Source organism: Tachyglossus aculeatus, chromosome 5, assembly GCF_015852505.1.
Source record: "Tachyglossus aculeatus isolate mTacAcu1 chromosome 5, mTacAcu1.pri, whole genome shotgun sequence".
Lineage (NCBI taxonomy): Eukaryota > Metazoa > Chordata > Mammalia > Monotremata > Tachyglossidae > Tachyglossus > Tachyglossus aculeatus.
Genome location: NC_052070.1, coordinates 7418444 through 7430979, shown reverse-complemented (window position 1 = coordinate 7430979; position 12536 = coordinate 7418444). Strand labels below are relative to the sequence as shown.

General features: G+C 48.7%; 1 protein-coding gene across 1 annotated transcript in view; it reads left to right on the top strand.

The window, feature by feature from the left end:
• The window catches only part of AAK1 (AP2 associated kinase 1), a 211845-nt gene that overhangs the window by 115589 nt on the left and 83720 nt on the right, over positions 1-12536 (top strand). The window contains exons 9-11 of the mRNA XM_038746417.1: positions 4242-4321; positions 6921-7078; positions 12198-12394. Of these exons, the coding sequence (XP_038602345.1) occupies positions 4242-4321; positions 6921-7078; positions 12198-12394 (435 nt within the window). The remainder of the gene's footprint in view (positions 1-4241; positions 4322-6920; positions 7079-12197; positions 12395-12536) is intronic.

Below are 12536 nucleotides of genomic sequence, written 5' to 3'. Positions count from 1 at the left end.
CTGAGGCACAGAGAATAATAATAATAATGATGATGATGGTATTTGTTAAGCGCTTACTATGTGCAAAGCACTGTTCTAAGCGCTGGGGAGGTTACAAGGCGATTAGATTGTCCCGTGGAGGGCTCGCAGTCTTAATCCCCATTTTACAGCCGAGGCCCAGAGAATAATAATAATAATAATAATGATGGCATTTGTTAAGCGCTTACTATGTGCAGAGCACTGTTCTAAGCGCTGGGGAGGCTACAAGGCGATCAGGTTGTCCCACGGGGGGCTCGCAGTCTTAATCCCCATTTTACAGATGGGGTAACTGAGGCCCAGAGAGTACCAATAATAATAATAATGATGGCATTTGTTAAGCGCTTACTATGTGCAGAGCACTGTTCTAAGCGCTGGGGAGGCTACGAGGCGATCAGGTTGTCCCACGGGGGGCTCGCAGTCTTAATCCCCATTTTAAGATGGGGTAACTGAGGCCCAGAGAGTACCAATAATAATAATAATGATGGCATTTGTTAAGCGCTTACTATGTGCAGAGCACTGTTCTAAGCGCTGGGGGGGATACAGGGTGATCAAGTTGTCCCACGTGGGGCTCACAGTCTTAATCCCCATTTTACAGATGAGGGAACTGAGGCTCAGAGAAGTGAAGTGACTTGTCCAAGGTCACACAGCAGACGTGGCTGAGCCGGGATTCGAACCCATGACCTCCGACTCCAAAGCCCGGGCTCTTTCCAATGAGCCACGCTGCTCTGGGCCCGGGCTGTAGCCACTGTGTCACCCGATTATCCCAGGAGCAATCCCGCAAACGTGGCTGGCCGGGGGCGGGATGGCCCCCGTCTTCCCAAGGGAAGCAGCGTGGTGTAGTGAATAGATCCCGTTCTGGAAGACAGAAGGACCTGGGTTCTAATCCCGGCTCCGCCACTTGGCTGCTGTGGGACCTTGGGCAACTCGCTTCATTTCTCTGGGCCTCAGTTCGCCCCTCTGGGAAACGGGGACTGAGACGGCGAACCCCACGCGGGACGGGGACTGCATCCAACTTGGTTTGCTCGCATCCACCCCAGCGCTTAGTTCAGTGCCCGGCACATAGTAAGCGCTTAACGAATTCCACAATTATTTATTTATTATTAAGGGGAGGCCCCTGTCTTCCCGGTGGGCGGTTCCCATCTCCTCGAAGGGAGGCCCCCATTTTCCCAGTGGGCGGCTTCCGTTTTCCTGGCGGGTGATCCCCGTCTTCCTGGTGGGCGGCTCCCATCCTTAGAGAAGCAGCATGGGTCCGTGGAACGAGCACGGGCTTTGGAGTCAGAGGTCATGGGTTCAAATCCTGACTCCGCCGCTTGTCAGCTGTGTGACTTTGGGCAAGTCACTTCACTTCTCTGTGCCTCAGTTACCTCATCTGTCTAATGGGGATTAAGACCGTGAGCCCCTCGTGGGACAACCTGATCACCTTGTAACCTTCCCAGCACTTAGAACACTGCTTTGCACATAGTAAGCGCTTAACAAATGCCATTATTATCAACTTGTACTTCCCAAGCGCTTAGTACAGTGCTCTGCACACAGTAAGCGCTCAATAAATATGATTGATTGATTTTGATGGGGGGCACTGGCTGCCACATCAGGCAGCCCCCTTCTTCCCGGAGGACGGGCCCTGTCTTCCTGCGGGCGGCCCCGGCCTCCTCCATTCATTCATTCAATCGTATTTATTGAGCGCTTACTGTGTGCAGAGCACTGTACTAAGCGCTTGGGAAGGACAAGTCGGCACCATATAGAGACGGTCCCTACCCACCAACGGGCTCACGGTCTAGAAGGGGGAGACGGACGACAAAACCAAACATGGGGACAGGTGTCAAGTCGTCAGAACAAATAGAAATAAAGCTAGAGGCACATCATTAACAAAATCAATCAATCAATCAATCGTATTTATTGAGCGCTTACTATGTGCAGAGCACTGTACTAAGCGCTTGGGAAGTACAAATTGGCAACACATAGAGACAGTCCCTACCCAACAGTGGGCTCACAGTCTAAAAGAGGTCTAAAATAAAATAAAATAAAGTCTAAAATATATAGAATAGTAAATATGTACCAGTAAAATAGAGTGATAAATCTATATGTTGCCAATTTGTACTTCCCAAGCGCTTAGTACAGTGCTCTGCACATAGTAAGCGCTCAATAAATACGATTGATGATGATGATGATAAATCTGTCCAAACATCTATACAGGTGCTGTGGGGAGGGGAAGGAGGTAGGGCGGTGGGGATGGGGAGGAGGAGAGGAAAAAGAGGCTAGACTTTGAGCCCACTGTTGGGTAGGGACTGTCTCTATACGTTGCCAACTTGGACTTCCCAAGCGCTTAGTACAGTGCTCTGCACACAGTAAGCGCTCAATAAATACGACTGAATGAATGAGGGGGTGAGCGCTCAGTAGGAGCTCTGCGGGTGGTTTCCGTCTTCCTGGTGGGCAAGGCCGTCTTCCCGGTGGGTGGCCCCGTCTTCTCTGCGTCTTCTTGGCCCGTCTGTCTTCCCGGAGGGTGGCACCGGCCTCCGCAATGGGAGGCCGCCGTCTTCCCGGCGGGCATTTCATTCATTCATTCAATCGTATTTATTGAGCGCTTACTGTGTGCGGAGCACTGTACTAAGCGCTCGGGAAGTCCAAGTCGGCAACATAGAGAGACGGTCCCTACCCAACAATGTACTCACAGTCTAGAGCAGTGCTCAGCATATTCAGTCATTCATTCAGTCGTATTTATTGAGCGCTTACTGTGTGCGGAGCACTGTACTAAGCGCTCGGGAAGTCCAAGTCGGCAACATAGAGAGACGGTCCCTACCCAACAGTGGGCTCACAGTCTACAGCAGTGCTCAGCATATTCATTCATTCATTCATTCGTATTTATTGAGCGCTTACTGTGTGCGGAGCACTGTACTAAGCGCTTGGGAAGTCCAAGTCGGCAACATAGAGAGATGATCCCTACCCACAATGAGCTCACAGTCTAGAGCAATGCTCAGCGTATTCATTCATTCATTCAATCGTATTTAATGAGCGCTTACTGTGTGCGGAGCACTGTACTAAGTGCTCGGGAAGTCCAAGTCGGCAACATATAGAAACAGTCCCTACCCAACAGTGGGCTCACAGTCTACAGCAGTGATCAGCATATTCATTCATTTATTCAATCGTATTTATTGAGCACTTACTGTGTGCGGGGCACTGTACTAAGCGCTTGGGAAGTCCAAGTTGGCAACACAGAGAGACAGTCCCTACCCAACAATGGGCTCACAGTCTAGAACAGTGCTCAGCATATTCAGTCATTCATTCGATCATATTTATTGAGCGCTTACAGTGTGCGGAGCACTGTACTAAGTGCTTGGGAAGTCCAAGTCGGCAACATAGACAGTCCCTACCCAACAGCAGGCTCACAGTCTTGAACAGTGCTCAGCATATTCATTCATTCATTCAGTCATATTTATTGAGCGTTTACTGTGTGCGGACCACTGTACTAAGCGCTCGGGAAGTCCAAGTTGGCAACATATAGAAATGGTCCCTACCCAACAGTGGGCTCACAGGCTACAGCAGTGCTCAGCATATTCATTCATTCATTCAATCGTATTTAATGAGCGCTTACTGTGTGCGGAGCACTGTACTAAGTGCTTGGGAAGTACAAGTCGGCAACATAGACAGTCCCTACCCAACAGCAGGCTCACAGTCTAGAACAGTGCTCAGCATATTCATTCATTCAGTCGTATTTATTGAGCGTTTACTGTGTGCGGAGCACTGTACTAAGCGCTCGGGAAGTCCAAGTCGGCAACATAGACAGTCCCTATCCAACAGCAGGCTCACAGTCTAGAACAGTGCTCAGCATATTCATTCATTCATTCAATCGTATTTATTGAGCGCTTACTGTGTGCGGAGCACTGTACTAAGCGCTCAGGAAGTCCAAGTCGGCAGCGTATAGAGACGGCCCGTACCCACCAACGGGCTTACAGGGTAGAAGGCGGCCCCTATCATCATCAATCGTATCTATTGAGCGCTTCCTGTGTGCAGAGCGCCGTACTAAGCGCTCGGGAAGTCCAAGTCGGCAACATCTAGAGACGGTCCCTACCCAACAGTGGGCTGACAGTCTAAAAGGTGGGTGGCACGGGCCTCCTCAGCGGGCGGGCGGGCCCTTCCCCTCCCGGGCTGGGGTCACGGTGGCGGGGCGGCCCGGGCCTTCCTCGGATGAGCGGTCCGAGCCCGCGTGGTGTCGGTTGGTTGTCCAGAACTCTCCCCTGCCCGCCAAGCTGCCCGAGCCCGTGAAAGCCAGCGAGGCGGCTGCCAAGAAGACCCAGCCCAAGGCCCGGTAAGACCCGCTGCTCGGGGCCGGGGGGCGGGCGGGTGGGTGGGTGGGGGGCGGCAAGGTGGTCCTGGACGACGAGCGTGGGATTCGGGGGGTCACAGGATCCGCCTCCGAGTCCCTGCCCCATCGCTTGCCTGCCCCGTGACCTGGGCCGAGTCATTTAAGCGGAAAGAGCCCGGGCTTTGGGGTCAGAGGTCGTGGGTTCAAATCCCACCTCCGCCAACGGTCAGCTGGGTGACTGTGGGCAAGTCACTTTGCTTCTCTGGGCCTCAGTTCCCTCACCAGGAAAATGGGGGTGAAGACTGGGAGCCCCCCAGGGGACAACCCGATCACCTTGTAACCTCCCCGGCACTTAGAACAGTGCTTTGCACGCAGTAAGCGCTTAACAAATACCAGCATCATTATTATTATTATTCTCTGTGCCTCAGTTCCCTCATCTGTAAAATGGGGATTAAGATTGTGATCCCCCTGTTGGGACAACCTGATCACCTTGTAACCTCCCCAGCACTTAGAACAGTGCTTTGCACATAATAAGCGCTTAACAAATGCCATCATTATTATTATTATTATTATTCTCTGGGTCTCAGTGTCTTACCTGTAAAATGGGGATGAAGACTGTGAGCCCCCTGTGGGACAACCTCATCACCTTGTAATCTCCCCGGCACTTAGAACAGTGCTTTGCACGCAGTAAGCGCTTAACAAATACCATCATTATTATTATTCTTATTCTCTGGGCCTCAGTGTCTTATCTGTCAAATGGGGATGAAGACTGTGAGCCCCCCCGAGGGACAGCCTGATCACCTTGTAACCTCCCCAGCGCTTAGAACAGTGCTTTGCACATAATAAGCGCTTAACAAATGCCATCATTATTATTATTATTATTCTCTGTGCCTCAGTGACCTCATCTGTAAAATGGGGATGAAGACTGTGAGCCCCCCGTGGGACAGCCTGATCACCTTGTAACCTCCCCAGTGCTCAGAACAGTGCTTTGCACATAGTAAGTGCTTAACAAATGCCATCATTTTTATTATTATTCTCTGTGCCTCAGTGTCCTCATCTGTAAAATGGGGATGAAGACTGTGAGCCCCCCGTGGGACAGCCTGATCACCTTGTAACCTCCCCAGTGCTTAGAACAGTGCTTTGCACATAGTAAGTGCTTAACAAATGCCATCATTATTATTATCATTCTCTATGCCTCAGTGACCTCATCTGTAAATTGGGGATGAAGACTGTGAGCCCCCTGTGGGACAGCCTGATCACCTTGTAACTGCACCAGCGCTTAGAACAGTGCTTTGCACATAGTAAGCGCTTAACAAATACCATCATCATTATTAGTAGTAGTAGTATTTAACTTCTCAGGAAGGAGCATTGCCGAGTGCATAGATTCATTCATTCAATCGTATTTATTGAGCGCTTACTGTGTGCAGAGCACTGTACTAAGTGCTTGGGAAGTCCAAGTTTGCAACATCTAGAGACAGTCCCTACCCAACAGCGGGCTCACGGTCTAGAAGGGGGAGGCAGACAACAAAATGAAACATATTAACGAAATAAAATAAGTAGAATGAATATGTACAAATAAAATAAATAAATAGAGTAATCAATATGTACAAACATATATACGTATGAGCCCACTGTTGGGTAGGGACCGTCTCTATATGTTGCCAACTTGTACTTCCCAAGCGCTTAGTACAGTGCTCTGCGCACAGTAAGCGCTCAGTAAATACGATTGAATGAATGAAGCAGCGTGGCTCAATGGAAAGAGCCCGGGCTTTGGAGTCTGGGTTCATGGGTTCAAATCCCGGCTCTGCCAATTGTCAGCTGTGCGACTTTGGGCAAGTCACTTCACTTCTCTGTACCTCAGTTCCCTCATCTGTAAAAAATGGGGATTAAGACTGTGAGCCCCCCGTGGGACAACCTGATCATCTTGTAATAATAATAATAATAATAATGATGGCATTTATTAAGCGCTTACTATGTGCAAAGCACTGTTCTAAGCGCTGGGGGGATACAAGGTCATGAGGATGTCCCACGTGGGGCTCACAGTCTTCATCCCCATTTTCCAGATGAGGGAACTGAGGCCCAGAGCAGTGAAGTGACTTGCCCAAAGTCACCCAGCTGACAAGTGGCAGAGCCGGGATTTGAACCCATGACCTCTGACTCCAAAGCCCGGGCTCTTTTCCACCGAGCCACGCCGCTTCCCCGTAACCTTGTAACCTCCCCAGCGCTTAGAACAGTGCGTTGCGCATAGTAAGCGCTTAACAAATACCATCCAAAAAAAAAAAAATTGTCAGCCGTGCGACTTCGGGCAAGTCACTTAACTTCTCTGTGCCTCAGTTCCCACATCTGTAAAATGGGGATTAAGGCCGTGAGCCCCCCGTGGGACAACCCGATCACCTTGTAAGTGCTTAATAAATGCCATTATTATTATTGTTATAATGAATGAATCCATCAATCGTATCTATTGAGCGCTTCCTTTGTGCAGAGCACTGTACTAAGCGCTTGAATGAGGGAATATCCAGGTGCTGTGGGGAGGGGAAGGAGGTGATGGGGAGGGGGCTCGGAGGAGCCGGAGCGAGCCCCCCGTCTCCCGGGCCCGTTGCAGCCTCACGGACCCGATCCCCACGACGGAGACGTCCATCGCCCCCCGCCAGAGACCGAAGGCGGGCCAGACGCAGCCCGGCGCGGGCATCCTCCCCATCCAGCCGGCCCTCACGCCGCGCAAGAGGCCGGTGGTGGTGCAGCCCCCCGCTCCGTCCGCAGGTCAGTCCGGGGGGCCACGGGCCCGGCCGATCCCCCGGCAAAATCCGCCGCTCCCGGCCTGGCCCCGGGGGGGCGGAAGGCGGGTGGGCTAGGGACCACCGAGGTTAGGAGGTTTACTCATTCACTCAGTCCTATTTATTGAGCGCTCACTGAAGAGCCCACTGTTGGGTAGGGACTGTCTCTGTATGTTGCCAACTTGGACTTCCCAAGCGCTTAGTCCAGCGCTCTGCACACAGTAAGCGCTCAATAAATACGATTGATTGATTGACCGTCTCTGTATGTTGCCAGCTTGGACTTCCCAAGCGCTTAGTCCAGCGCTGTGCACACAGTAGGCGCTCAATAAATACAATTGATGGATTGATTGACCGTCTCTGTATGTTGCCAACTTGGACTTCCCAAGCGCTTAGTCATCATCATCATCATCAATCGTATTTAATAAATAAATAATAATAATTATAATCAATAAATATAATAATAATAATCAATAAATACGATTGATGGATTGATTGACCGTCTCTGTGTGTTGCCAGCTTGGACTTCCCAAGCGCTTAGTCCAGCGCTCTGCACACAGTAAGCGCTCAATAAATACCATTGATTGATTGATCGACTATCTCTGTATGTTGCCAGCTTGGACTTCCCAAGCGCTTAGTCCAGCGCTCTGCACACAGTAAGCGCTCAATAAATACGATTGATGGATTGATTGACCGTCTCTGTATGTTGCCAGCTTGGACTTCCCAAGCACTTAGTCCGGCGCCCTGCACACAGTAAGCGCTCAATAAATACAATTGATGGATTGATTGACCGTCTCTGTATGTTGCCAGCTTGGACTTCCCAAGCGCTTAGTCCAGCGCTGTGCACACAGTAAGCGCTCAATAAATACGATTGATGGATTGATTGACCGTCTCTGTATGTTGCCAGCTTGGACTTCCCAAGCGCTTAGTCTGGCGCTCTGCACACAGTAAGCACTCAATAAATACGATTGATGGATTGACCGTCTCTGTATGTTGCCAGCTTGGACTTCCCAAGCGCTTAGTCCAGCGCTCTGCACACAGTAAGCGCTCAGTAAAGACGATTGATTGATTGATTGACCGTCTCTGTATGTTGCCAACTTGGACTTCCCAAGCGCTTAGTCCAGCGCTGTGCACACAGTAAGCGCTCAATAAATACGATTGATGGATTGATTGACCGTCTCTGTATGTTGCCAGCTTGGACTTCCCAAGCGCTTAGTACAGCGCTCTGCACACAGTAAGCGCTCAATAAATATGATTGATTGATTCATTGACCGTCTCTGTATGTTGCCAACTTGGACTTCCCAAGCTCTTAGTCCAGCGCTCTGCACACAGTAAGCGCTCAATAAATACGATTGATTGTTGCCAACTTGGACTTCCCAAGCGCTTAGTCCAGTGCTCTGCACACAGTAAGCGCTCAATAAATACGATTGATTGATTGACCGTCTCTGTATGTTGCCAGCCTGTACTTCCCAAGCGCTTAGTACAGATCTCTGCACACAGTAAGCGCTCAATAAATACGATTGATTGATTGACCGTCTCTGTATGTTGCCAACTTGGACTTCCCAAGCGCTTAGTACAGCGCTCTGCACACCGTAAGCGCTCAATAAATACGATTGATTGACTGCAGAGCGCTGGACTAAGCGCTGGGAAAGTAATATAGAGACGGTCCCTACCCAACAGCTGGCTGACAGTCTAGAAGGGGGTGACAGACAACAAAGCAAAACATCTTAACAAAATAAAATAAATAGAATCAATATGTACAAGTAAAATAAATCAATAAATGGAGTAATAAATATGTACAAACATATATACTTATGCATAGGCGCTGTGGGGAGGGGAAAGAATTCATTCATTCGATCATATTTATTGAGCGCTTACTGTGTGCAGAGCGCTGGACTAAGCGCTTGGGAAGTAATATAGAGACGGTCCCTACTCAACAGCGGGCTCACAGTCTAGAAGGGGGAGACAGACAACTAAAGCAAAAAATATTAACAAAATAAAATAAATAGAATCAATATGTACAAGTAAAATAAATAAATAAATGGAGTAATAAATGCATACAAACATATATACATATGTATAGGCGCTGTGGGGAGGGAAAGGAATTCATTCATTCGATCGTATTTATTGAGCGCTTACTGTGTGCAGAGCACTGGACTAAGCACTTGGGAAGTAATATAGAGACGGTCCCTACCCAACAGTGGGCTCACAGTCTAGAAGGGGGAGACAGACAACAAAACAAAACATGTTAACAAAATAAAATAAATAGAATCAATATGTACAAGTAAAATGAATAAATAAATGGAGTAATAAATATGTACAAACATATATACATATGTATAGGCACTGTGGGGAAGGGAAGGAATTCATTTGATCGTGTTTATTGAGCGCTTACTGTGTGCAGAGTGCTGGACTAAGCGCTTGGGAAGTAATATAGAGACGGTCCCTACCCACCAGCGGGCTCACAGTCTAGGAGGGGAGACAGACAACAAAGCAAAACATGTTAACAAAATAAAATAAATAGAATCAATATGTACAAGTAAAATGAATAAATAAATGGAGTAATAAATATGTACAAACATATTTACATATGTATAGGCACTGTGGGGAGGGGAAGGAATTCATTCAATTGTATTTACTGAGCGCTTACTGTGTGCAGAGCACTGGACTAAGAGCTTGGGAAGTAATATAGAGACAGTCCCTACCCACCAGCGGGCTCACAGTCTAGAAGGGGGAGACAGACAACTAAAGCAAAAAATATTAACAAAATAAAATAAATAGAATCAATATGTGCAAGTAAAATAAATAAATAAATGGAGTAATAAATGCGTACAAACATATATACATATGTATAGGCGCCATGGGGAGGGGAAGGAATTCATTCACTCGATCATATTTATTGAGCGCCTACTGTGTGCAGAGCACTGGACTAAGTGCTTGGGAAGCCCAAGTTGGCAACATACAGAGATGGTCCCTACCCAACAGCGGGCTTACGGTCTAGAAGAGGCGCCCAGAACACGCGATGGATTGCCCTGCCCACAGTGATTGCTCAATGGATGCCATTGATTGATTAACAGAGGCCATTCAATCATTCAGTCATATTTATTGAGCGCTTACTGTGTGCAGAGCACTGGACTAAACGCTTAGGAAGTCCAAGTTGGCAACAGATAGAGATGGTCCCTACCCAACAACGGGCTCAGAGTCTAGAAGGGGGAGACAGACAACAAAGCAAGACATATTAACAAAATAAAATAAATAGAATAGTAAATATGTACAAGTTAAATAAATAGAGTAATAAATATGTACAACCATATATACATACATATAGGCGCTGTGGGGAGGGGAAGGAATTCATTCAATCGTATTCATTGAGCGCTTACTGTGTGCAGAGCACTGGACTGAGCGCTTGGGAAGTCCAAGTTGGCAACATATAGAGACGGTCCCTACCCAACAGCGGGCTCACAGTCTAGAAGGGGGAAATAGACAACGGTTGGGTAGGGACCATCTATATGTTGCCAACTTGTACTTCCCAAGCGCTTAGTACAGTGCTCTGAACACAGTAAGCACTCAATAAATATGATTGAATGAATGAATGAATGAAAGCAAAACAGGTGGACAGGTGTCAAGTCGTCAGAACAAATAGAAATAAAGCTAGATTTCATTCAGCCATATTTTGTGAGCGCTTACTTGTGCAGAGCACTGTACGAAGCGCTTGGGAAGTCCAAGCGGGCAACATCTAGAGACGGTCCCTACCCAACGATGGGCTCACAGTCTAGAAGGGGGAAACAGACAACGGTTGGGAAGGGACCGTCTATATGTTGCCAACTTGTACTTCCCAAGCACTTAGTACAGTGCTCTGAACACAGTAAGCACTCAATAAATATGATTGAATGAATGAATGAATGAAAACAAAACAGGTGGACAGGTATCAAGTCGTCAGAACAAATAGAAATAAAGCTAGATTTCATTCAGCCATATTTAGTGAGCGCTTACTGTGTGCGGAGCACTGTACGAAGCGCTTGGGAAGTCCAAGCGGGCAACATCTAGAGACGGTCCCTACCCAACTATGGGCTCACAGTCTAGAAGGGGGAGACAGACAACAAAACCAAACAAGGTGGACAGGTGTCAAGTCATCAGAACAAACAGAAATAAAGCTAGATTTCATTCAGCCATATTTACTGAGCACTTACTGTGTGCGGAGCACTGTACGAAGCGCTTGGGAAGTCCAAGTGGGCAACATCTAGAGACGGTCCCTACCCAACGATGGGCTCACAGTTCTATCGTATTTATTGAGCACTTACTGTGTGAAGAGCACTGGACTAAGCGCTTGGGAAGTCCAAGTTGGCAACATCTAGAGACGGTCCCTACCCAACAGCGGGCTCACAGTCTAGAAGGGGGAAACAGACAACGGTTGGGAAGGGACCGTCTATATGTTGCCAACTTGTACTTCCCAAGCTCTTAGTACAGTGCTCTGAACACAGTAAGCACTCAATAAATAAGATTGAATGAATGAATGAATGAATGAAAACAAAACAGGTAGACAGGTGTCAAGTCGTCAGAACAAATAGAAATAAAGCTAGATTTCATTCAGCCATATTTAGGGAGCGCTTACTGTGTGCGGAGCACTGTACGAAGCGCTTGGGAAGTCCAAGCGGGCAACATCTAGAGACGGTCCCTACCCAACGATGGGCTCACAGTCTAGAAGGGGGAAACAGACAATAGTTGGGTAGGGACTGTCTATATGTTGCCAACTTGTACTTCCCAAGCACTTAGTACAGTGCTCTGAACACAGTAAGCACTCAATAAATATGATTGAATGAATGAATGAATGAATGAAAGCAAAACAGGTGGACAGGTGTCAAGTCATCAGAACAAATAGAAATAAAGCTAGATTTCATTCAGCTATATTTAGTGAGTGCTTACTGTGTGCGGAGCACTGTACGAAGCGCTTGGGAAGTCTAAGCGGGCAACATCTAGAGATGGTCCCTTCCCAACGACGGGAGCGTGGTCTGGAAGAGGTGGGGAGGGGAAGACTCGCTGGGAAGTCGGGGTGGCGGGGTGGGATTCCCTCCCGGTGAACGCTCAGCGTGGACACGTTCTGGTTGCAGGCCCCTCGGCCCTGGGAATGGGTCAGCCCGGACTCCCGGCCGGCGCTCAGCCCCAAGCGCCTACCAAGCAGACGCCACCACCGCCGCCTGCCGCCGCCGCCGCCGCCTCCCACCCGCCGCCCGCCGCCCAGCCCCCGGCCCAAGGGACGCCCCAACGCCAACCTCAGCTCTTCCTCAAGCCGCAGCCGGGCCAGCAGGTGAGGGAGCCCGCGCGGCCTTCGCTCGCCATCTCTCATCCATTCATTCACTCATTCAATCGTATTTATTGAGCGCTTACTGTGTGCAGAGCACTGGACTAAGCGCTTGGGAAGTCCAAGTTGGCAACATATAGAGACGGTC